Source organism: Pituophis catenifer, unplaced genomic scaffold, assembly GCF_029215685.1.
Source record: "Pituophis catenifer annectens isolate HBS135680 unplaced genomic scaffold, rPitCat1.0.hap2 SCAF_13, whole genome shotgun sequence".
Lineage (NCBI taxonomy): Eukaryota > Metazoa > Chordata > Lepidosauria > Squamata > Colubridae > Pituophis > Pituophis catenifer.
In genome coordinates this window covers 22,446,081-22,456,830 of record NW_027256893.1, presented here as the reverse complement: position 1 = coordinate 22,456,830, position 10,750 = coordinate 22,446,081, and the positions used below count along the sequence as shown (strand labels likewise).

Here is a 10,750-nt window from a genome sequence, read left to right as displayed (position 1 = left end):
CAAAAGAAATTTGCTTTCACCTGCACCGAGGCATTTGAGATACAGAAGTACAAACTTAGCAGTTGCACCATTTTATCTCCCCTTATTAGACTCTGACTTGTGACTTGATCAGCTCAAGTAAATCTTGATTACAGAGAATAACACAGAGAGAGATTGCGGTTTCTTATAGAACGTTCTCTGACCCCTTGGAGGTCTCAGGGTGGCTCCTGGCAAGATATAAAGCAATAAAACCCCTACGTTCTAACTCAGTTAAGATTAGAATTTGCTGGGTAATTGGAAAACGAGAAGCGATTTTCAATTTGCCGTTTGATGCAAAGACTATAGCGAGAATCCTACTTCTTGCAGGCGTGATTTAGCAGTTTCAATCGTTTTTGTCTTGAGAGGACTGCTATTCTCAACGTTGCCCAACAGTGTGCTGTATTCTCACAGGAACGTTATACCAGACCCTTTGGGACTTAATAGTTTCCTTGCTGGCAAGCAAACCCAGATGCTTTTTAAAAAGGAGTCAGATTTTTAAAACCCATGCTGAATTCACACACAGAGACACACAGAAAACACTTGTAAAATATTTAATTGGGAGAACCATCAAGACCACTTCATATTATTTTAGTAGATATCCCAATAAGCAAAGCTCCCTGGGCGGATTTACAATCAAATCCATGTAACCCATGCGCAAAAATCCAAGTAAAAATATATATTTTCAAATCCAATGCCATGCACTATAAAAAACACCATCTAAAATTGGCAGCAGCACTGTGATCGTTCACAAGGCAAGAATCAAAATACAATTACAAGCCACTTAAAAAGCCCAGGACAAACAATGCTAATATAGGTGCTCGGCGACCAACTTTGGGGAAGGAATTCCATCACTGGGTTACCACCAAGGAAAAAGCTCTTCCCCCTTATCCATCTTCACCTCTCTTGGAGAACCTCATTAGATGATCTTAAAGTCAGCGCAGCTTCATACAGGAGATTCCATGCCTTTATATATATCCCGATCGAAGGCCTTTCTAAATCTCTATATATCTTAGAGACCAGGTAAGGACTGAAAAGATACTGATTTAAAATCTCACCATTATGGTGAAGCTAGAGATAGCTAGGAACCAGTCAAAACTCAACACTGATAATCTTGCAAGAGGTTTCTTATCCCTTTTCCTACTTCAAAGTAGACTTACATCGCTAACCCTGTGGCAAAGCCTAGAGCCAGCAAATTCAGCTTGCATAAAGGACGGCATTTGCTCTCTAAATTGACCCGAATCTGCCCAAGAAAATAGAGCATCTTTGTTGTGTCCTGCCAGTGGCCAGTAGATCTGGCAGCAGATTCAGACAATGTTGTGGTCCGCCAGCAGCCTGCAGAGCTGGCAGCAGAGTCGGACAGTCAGGTGGCTGGGGAGGATCATGGGCCAGTCCTGGAGTCCGGGGAAGGCTCTGATGAGGGCTCTACATCGGAGGCAGAGAGAGGGCCAGGGCCGTAGGCCAGTTATCAGCTGCCTTTGGAATCAGACATCAGTGAGGCAGACGGACAGCTGGAGCCTGTTCCCAGTGTGTGCAAGCACTGAGTTGCCAGACAAAGAGAACAGCTAAAAAAACAAGGGTTGATTTGGGAGTAAGGCCATAGGTGGACTGTGAATGGCCCCTCCCAGAGGGAATAAAAGAGGAGCGAAAGGGGAGTGGAGTTTGCAGGAGATAATTAGTTCATTACTGTATTCTTGCCAAGTATTGCGGCATCTGAAAGATATAGGCCTGGCCACTCTCCAAGCCTGATAAAGGTCAGTAATTGTGAACTATCTTGAAAGACTGTGGGAGAGGAAAGACTTTGCTGGAGAGGAATTCATTGTAAATTAAATAAAAGGGGTTTATCGGGACGAGGACTCGGCTTCGTGCTGCTGGGGAAGCCTAGGTCAGAACAATCTTCTTCTCTAAAGTGTTCACCCAACATCCCTTTGGATCTTTTCATGGTGAGAATTCTCCAAAGTTGCTTTCCAATTTCATTTCTGTTGCTTTAGGATGAACCGCGTTGTTGAGCGAAGTTCACCCTTGGCCACCTGAATTAAAACATGGGCACTGAACAGGTGTTAAGAGGGACAAACGTTTTGTCCAGCTGAATCTTGAATCGTTCCTTCAGTATTTTCTGCACTTCTTCACCCATCAGGATCGTGCTTACTACTAGATCCATGTCGTCTTTATAATTATATTTGGTTTCAGTCAGCACCCACCCAATCAAAACTAGAAATCCATCAGTAGTCTGGAGACTACAGATGGACTTCCTTAAAAACATAGAACTTGGATCAGTTTGGAGTTGTAAAGAGGCCAGCCGGAAGTCATCTATTGTCTTTGGTTGCAAAGTAAACAAATAAATGTTCTTACAGGTCCCGTTTTTTACAATATCAGAGCAGAGAATTTTGTTCTCGGAATCCATCCTGACTTTCTTGCGCTTCACTTTGTGAAAGTACCACATGCCACCCTTCTCCGTGAAGCAGAAGATTCCTGGGGTCTGAGGTTGGTTCTTCTGAGAAATCAGCTCCATCGGTTGCCACATCTGATAAGCCACTCCAAAACCACCATCCACAATATAGGTTTTACCTTCAAGGGTGACTTTGATCAGAACATGAGTGACCTCTTGGTTGTAGGCTTTTCGCTCTGGCACATAAACACGAGCACCTAAAAGGCCAACTTCATAGCCCATGGTCTGGAAGGCCCAAAACAGAAGTTGGTTGTTTTCCATGCACCATCCACCACGATTGTGCTTCACAATTTTATCATACACCGATTCTAAATCCAACTGAATGGTTTCGCCACAGTGGAGACTGAGGTTTTCAAAGGGCACTGCGCGGATGTGATGTTGAAAAACCTCTGTTAAGGTTTCCAAGTCTATTTTTTCCTGGGAACCTTTGTAACAAATTCTTTCAAAATAATCCTTAATATTCATGATGCGTTGGTTTTTTTTTTTTTATTTGTCCCTGCAGAGTGAAACAAATAGTTTAATTAATTGCATAAAAGTATCTCCACCGTTGGTTTTATTTCACGGTTGCATGAAATCCCTGGAAAGTAAAGTCGTATCATTATCCTCTCTGTATTTCCAATCTGGGACATCGTACAGAGCAAGAGTCATGATTCAGCCTTTTCACGTTTTACCATTAAGTTTAATGATGCAAACCAGTGTTTTTCAAACTTGGCAACTTGAAAATGAGTGAATGTCAACTCCATAGTTGTCAATTTCCCAATTGGCTGGGAAATTCTAGGAACTGACATCCACTCGTGTCAGAGTTGCCAAGTTTGAAAAACATTGTCTTGCATCACTCCCACTCCCAAGAGAGACCTTTGGATTTGCAAAATGTGCAGATAATGGCTTAAGGTTGATAGATTGATAACAGCTCTCACCTCCCTCCTCCCCTGCTCATCCTACTCCCTCCCTCCCCATCTTTCAGTTAGGGTTGAGTATTTGCATTTTTATAATATCTTCTCTCTCCCTCTTCCCTCTCCCCCTCTCTCTCCCTCTCTCTCCCCCTCCCTCTCTCCCTCCCTCTCTCCCTCTCTCTCCCTCTCTTCCCTCTCCCCCTCTTTCCCCCTCTCTCTCCTTCCCTCTCTTCCTCTCTCCCCGCTCTCTCTCCTTCTCTCTCTTCTTATCTTCCTCTCTCCCCCTCCCTCCCTCTCTCTCCCTCTCTCCCTCTCTCTCCCTCTCTCCCTCTCTCTCTAGGTTTTGTATAGTTTTATCCTTTTTAACATTGTGAGCCACCTAGAATTACCCTGGGGTAAGATGGGCAGCCAATAAATTTAATAAATAAATTAATAATGTTTTTGTTTTAAAATTAAAATTAAAACAGAATTCAGAGAAATGTCTAGCAATATACAGGTGAAAACTCACATGGTCTTAGAACACTACATGTCTAAAACCATGTTTCTCAGTTTGTCTACTTTACTTTGATTTTAAGAATGGGGGGAAAAAAAACTCTGAAAGAAAAATCATCCTTTACCTTTAACAGTTAGAGGAGATTGTTGATAGCAAAAAAACAACAACATTGTGATTCTGCACAATCAACAGCGCTTGTTCCTTTCTCCGCACCTGTGTAAAGCTTCGGTATGGATGAAACGGTATCTTCCCACCCCTTACTTTGTTTTCATCCCGTGCTCCGAACAGTTCACAATTGAAAACAAACAAAGAGGCTACGCAAATCACCTTTTAATGTGCATTTCTCATATCATACATAATTTAAAGGCATTTAAATAAAGGGCATTTGGAATCTAATATTTGCTGTTCCACACATTTCTGCTCCCATACACAGTTTTGCACGCAGGCATATTTTCCTTTCTCTTTGTTAGGAACACAGCTCGCTTTTGTTATTTACCTCTTAGTGAAACCTGATAACAATATGTGTTCCTCTGTTCAACTTTGGCTTTCTCTGGTTATTGTTTGTCTGCCAATTTTCTGCCTCCTTCAATTCCTTCAGATGTTCCTTTGCCCTGAACAGTTGCACCCACCCAATACTGGCGGAATTACAGCTCTTAGAATTTTGCTTTTTTGTTTTTTAAAAGAAAATGAAATGGGCTCTGGAAGTCAGAATTTGTTCCTCCCTTCCTCATATTAATCAACCAAAAAAGTTAGTAAAAGCACCCAGGCAGAACACCCTGGGAAGTTCAAGGAACACTCAAGCAGTGCTGAAATTTTTTTGCTTCCTGGCAACATTTTACGTGTACTTCAAAGATACCGCTGTTGTGTTAGTAAAATGATTGAGTGCAAAGCAAATCAGTGTGTATGTCAAAAGGTAGAATTTACAACTCCATTGCCATGCCTCTTCGGGTATCCTCTCTAAACTGGGAGATGATGATGTTGATTTTTGATCTTCCTTCCATTATCCCTTCCAAAATTGTATCCATTAAGAGGAACATGTTTTGTATTTGGAATATATATATATATATTTGCACGAAGCTACAGAATTGTGAACAACAACCCCATCTTTTGGCCAGAAAAGCAGTAAGCAGCCTGGGTTTTTCTCAACATTAGAAGCGTATATCAAAGATGAACGAAGCAAGATTTGGCCAGGTCAGATAGTGATGATCTCTAAAACAGAGTAACAGAGTTGGAAGGGATCTTAGACCTCCCCAACCTTTCGGACCTCAGGGACCACTAAATTCATAATTTAAAATCCTGTGGACCACTAATGACTAATAGGCTTTTTTTCTGAAGCTTCTTTCATAGGCTTCTTTCAGCCTCTGAAATCTCTGTTTGCAAGGCTGGGCAGGGCTACATTTGAAATACAAGACGCACCCAGATTTTCACCCTCTTTTTTGGGGGGAAAAAGGTGTGTCTTATACTCCCAAGAATACGGTAATAATATAATATAATATAATATAATATAATATAATATAATATAATATAATATAATATAATATAATATAATATAATATAATATAATATAATATAATATAATATAATATAATATAATATAATAAACAGAAAGCAAACCCCACTCCCTTGTAGCACTGATGATGTTACCTAGATGGGTCATGAAACGTCTGCATGCAACCAACCAACCAAACAACCAACCTCAGAGAGCACCAAGGACTCCACAGTTCTAATATCCTTTTTTTAAATAGCAAAAGTGCAGAATCTTGCAATGTATTGCACTTCGTATGAAGAACCTATGGAAGATGCTGGTGGAATCAGAGGTGGGATTCGTATAATGTACCTACCGGTTCACACAGCATCGAAAATGTGAGCCCGCATGTGCACACGCTTCACCTGCACAAGCCACCTACATGTATGTGCACAGCCTTCTCCACATAGCTTTGCTCGCATGTGCAGCTTCCACGCACACACACGGCTTGAAAAGGTGGCTAAATAGAATAGCATAGGGCAGGGGCGGGTGGGCCGAACTGGTCCGAACCGGTCTAAACCGGTCTGAATCGATCTGAACCAGTCTGAACCAGCTGAATGCCACCTCTGAGATTGTATTTCAGGATAAGATACGCAGTACATCTGGCCTTAGCCAGGAAATCCCAATAGATTGATAAGTGTTAGATGTTACTGTCAAACAATTCCAACAGCATTTTCTCTTAAACCGACTGAAGCCGAAGACAAGGATGAAAGTCTGCATCCACCGAAAAAGCAAAGCGTTAACTCTTAAGATGCAACCTTGCAACCTTCTTTGCAAGGTTTTGACTTCTCGCTCTGGTAGATCAGCGATGAGATTTTGTTTCCAAGAAGAGAACATTCCTGACCAGCAGATGTCACCATGATTTCACTTGTTCGCAGCTTCGAAACTGATGTTTTGCTTTCCTTCTGGAAGGAATTTCCTTGGACAGGGCAGTTTCTGGGAACCACAAATGGTTTAATGGTGGCTAATGCAGGAGACGCGGTGGCTCAGTGGCTAAGATGCTGAGCTTGTCGATCAGAAAGGTCGGCGGTTCATTGGTTCGAATCCCTAGTGCTGCGTAACAGGGTGAGCTCCCGTTCCTTGTCCCAGCTTCTGCCAACCTAGCAGTTCAAAAGCACATAAAAAATGCAAGTAGAAAAATAGGGACCACCTTTGGTGGGAAGGTAACAGCGTTCCGTGCATCTTTGGCGTTGAGTCATGCCGGCCACATGAACACGGAGACGTCTTCGGACAGCGCTGGCTCTTCGGCTTTGAAATGGAGATAAGCAGCGCCCCCTAGAGTTGGGAACAACTAGCACATATATGCGAGGGGAACCTTTACGTTTAATGCAGGAGGCCCACTTTTCAGTTTTTCATTTATTCAGAGGCCAAGGGTTGCATGTTCCATTCCAAATGGGAAACTGCTACGAGCTGATTCAGGATGACGGTGGGAGGTTAAAATGTGCCCTTTCGCAGACCCAGAAGAACCTGGGTTTCTACAAACACCTTCAACGGATCGATTGGTAGTTTCTTTCCTTCCTAGCAATTTGTCACACTGGTGGGTTTTGTTTAACTGAGGTCCCTAGGTTACGCAGCCTTCCAAGTGTCTGAATTTTGATCACGTTACCATGGGGATGCTGCCAAGGACATAAGGGTGAAGATTGGCCCTACGTCACTTTTTTCAGTGCCATTGTAACTTTGAACGGTCACTAAATGAACTGTTGTAAGTAGAGGACTACTTCTGCATCTGAAGGATGTTAGGATTGCTTTAGAGATTGAGGTACACTAGAGTTATTTTGGTGATCTTTGGGCTCCAAGATCACCGCAGATGGGGACTGCAGCCAAGAAATTAAAAGACGCTTGCTCCTGGGGAGGAAAACTGACAAAGTTAGACAGCGTAACTAAAAAGCAGAGACATCACCCTGCCAACAAAACTGTGTATAGTCAAGGCCATGGTTTTCCCAGTTGCAATGGATGGCTGTGAAAGTTGGACCATATAGAAGGAAGGCTGAGCGTCAAAGAATTGAGGCCTTTGAACTCTGGTGCTGGAGAAGACTCTTGAGAGTCCCTTGGACTGCAAGGCAATCAAACCTGTCAATCCTAGAGGAGATCAACCCTGACTGCTCTTTAGAAGGCCAGATCCTGAAGATGAAACTCAAATACTTTGGCCACCTAATGAGAAGGAAGGACTCACTGGAGAAGAGCCCAATGCTGGGAACGATGGAGGGCAAAAGAAGAAGGGGACAGCAGAGAACGAGGTGGCTGGATGGAGTCACTGAAGCAGTCGACATGAGCTTAAATGGACTCCAGAGGATGGTAGAGGACAGAAAGGCCTGGAGGAACATTGTCCATGGGGTCACAATGGGTCAGACAAAACTTCGCAAGTAACAACAACAACAAAGGGTTATTTTTCATATTCAAGTATTTACTTCTATTTATTTAACCAGTTTATATACCCAACCATCTTACAAACGAGTGACTCTGGGCAGTGTAGACCTAGTCCTGTTGACTTACAACAGTTCATTTGAAGTTACAAAAAGTGGTTTATGACCATTTTTCACACTCCTGACCATTGCTGCGTCCCCAAGGTCATGTGATCAAAATTCAGACACTTGTCAACTGGCTCATATTTATGACGGTTGCAGTGTCCTTGGTGTCACATGATCCCTTTTTGTGACCTTCTGTCAAGCAAAAGTCTGTGGGGAAGCCAGATCCACTTAACAACCGTGTTGCTAACTTAATAGTTGCAGTGACTCACTTAACAATTCTGGCAAGAAAGGTTGTTAAATGGGGCAAAACTCACTTAACAAAAGTCTCGCTTAGCAGCAGACATTTTGGGCTCAATTATTGTAAATTGAGGGCTAAAAACAGTTACTGTATTTTTCAGAATATAAGGCGCACCTTTTTTCCCCAAAAAAGAGGGTGAAAATCTGAGTGCGTCTTATACTCCGAATGTGGTCCCACCCAGCTTCTCAAACGGAGGTTTCAGAGGTTGAAAAAAGCATCAGAAACGAAGCTTCAGAAAAAAAGCCCCCAAACAGAGCTTCAGAAAAAAAGCCTCCAAACAGAGCTTCAGAGGCTTTTTTTCTGAAGCTCTGTTTCGGAGGCTTTCAGAAGCAGAAAAGAAAGTTTTTTTTCTGAAACAGAGTTTCAGAAGTTTCAGAGGCAGAAAAAAAAAGCAAAAAAAAAAAAAAAAAAGCAAAGCACAGAGCTCACAACCAAGGAACCTGTTGCTAAAATTCACCTCTGGGAGCAGCTGATTGGGGGTATTCCAGGAGGCTGATCCACCTGCCAATCAGCTTTTTCTTATTTTCCTCCCCAAAAACTAAGGTGCATCTTATACTCTGAAAAATATGGTATATTAATATATTAAACTGTTATATTCCCACAATACTTCGTGGGAAAGCCCACTCGGGATAAGGAACAAATTATGAGATTAAAATCTTGCTTAGAAAGCTAAAGCTATAGATGAAATGTGTTTTAGTGTTAGACTAATTGAAAGCCCAAAGCAGAGTTGGTTATCCTAAGATCTCAGAGAAAATTCTTTGCAAGAGTCTTTTTAAGCAAAAATTCCTGATCTGCTTGATGGGAATGTTTGTAGTTTCATGGTTTGGCAGTGAGCATGTTGGCTGTGTTTGCACAATATCCTTGAAGGAAGGGATTTAAAGTGGATTGTAGCCTGTGCAAACTTGCTACGGAGTCAGTTGTGGGGGGTACATAAGGAATTCAAGTCTCCCAGGGCAGGAAAAGTGAAAATGTTAAAACAGTATAGAGTACAGAATAACAGAGTTGGAAGGGACCTTGGAGGTCTTCTTGTCCAACATCAAGAAGGAGGCTCTATACCATTCCGGACAAATCGCTGTGCAGTCTCTTCTTAAAAACCTCCAGTGATAAGAACACCACAACTTCTGAAAGCAGCCACTTCTAATTCCACAGACCACAGGAAGTGCCAAACAGCCATAAAGAAAAGGGGATGACCTTCCTTACATTCCCTCCCCACTTCTGGAGGAAGTATATTGCAAAATCTCCATTCCCACCCCACTCTGGGGCCAGCCAGAGGTGGTATTTGCCGGTTCTCCAAACTACTCAAAATTTCTGCTACTGGTTCTCCAGAACCTGCTGGATTTCACCCCTGTTCTCATCCAAGAAGCTTCTTCAGCTCTGACAGGATAATGGAGAATGGAAGGACTGATATTCCTTGCAGACAGCTGGTCGTTTGCATCCTTTCAGAGGGTCGTTGAAGCACTTGACGGTTTATCTGTGTCCTCGGGATCACCCGAGTGGTGCTCCTGGTTCCTGTAGTCTGCAATTTTTCCTCTGGAAATCCATTCCTAATCCCACCCCATTCAAACGGTGTTCATCCCAAATTGCATAGCTGAAACTCTGTAGAGATTCTCAGTCATCCAGGTCATGGTTGTCAGAAAGATCCTTCCATTCTCCACTATCCTGTCAGAACTGAAGAAGCTTCTTTGGATGAGAAGCAAAACGTCTTTAAAGAAAAAACAAGAGTCCAGTTGCCTCCTGAAAAAGCACCTTTGGGACAACCATGACCTGGAGGACTGAGAATCTCTACAGACTTTACTCTAACGTTGGCCAAGACAGTTGCTTCCTGATTGACCAGTCATCTTTGGGTCATCTTCTACACTCCACTAGAGTGAAGGATAGCACCCAACTGAATCTACTTGATCCGGTAGTTGTAGCCGTTGCCTGAATCAGTGCTTGAACTTTTTTTTTTTTTGAACAATTATCTGTTTGTTTTCCAACCGCCTACACACTCATTAATATAATTAGCCATTGTGGCATGGATTTTAAAATTTAAATACCAGGTGTGCAAGCAAGTGTGTGAACTGTTATCAGATTACAATGTGGGGGAAGGTTTAATTAAACCATCTCTCCCCAGACATTTGGGGAAGGGGCAGGGAAATCAACAGCTGTGCCCCATTATATCTAGGAATTCATGTTAAGAGAGAAAAGTCCAATTGGCGTCTATGGAAGGTAAGGGTTTGGTGTGTTTTTGTTTTTTTTTCCTCCTCGTTTTAATTGCTACTTAGAGAGGGCAGATTGCCCAAAGAACGTAGCTGGGGAGAAAAAAAATTAAACTGTCTCCTTCCTCCTGCTGAACTGTTAATAATAATACTTGCATGTTCCTAGTGTTTCAGCTTTTAGAAAGTTCTATAACATGAATGTTAATTATATTGTTGAAAGAATATAGCTTCCAGGCAATGGTAGTAAATATTTATATATTTCCTCCCATTGCACCTGGGGGCATTTTGAGGGGCCTAATGTGGAGATCAAAGAGCATACAATCACCCACAGCCACTGCCTCCCCTGTGCTCCTTTGCTAGAAGGAAGCAACAAAAATTCTTCCACCCTACTATCTTCTCTAGGGTCACTGG

The 10,750-nt window shown here is 42.4% G+C and overlaps 1 protein-coding gene across 1 annotated transcript; it reads right to left on the bottom strand.

Annotated features, from left to right (window-relative positions):
* Positions 1-1,065: 1,065 nt before the first annotated feature.
* Positions 1,066-2,944, bottom strand: LOC139323426 (arylamine N-acetyltransferase, pineal gland isozyme NAT-3-like). Its single transcript, XM_070952769.1, has one exon. It carries the CDS (start codon positions 2,927-2,929, stop codon positions 2,051-2,053), a length of 879 nt encoding a protein of 292 aa, XP_070808870.1. The 5' UTR covers positions 2,930-2,944; the 3' UTR covers positions 1,066-2,050.
* Between the last annotated feature and the right edge of the window lie 7,806 nt (positions 2,945-10,750).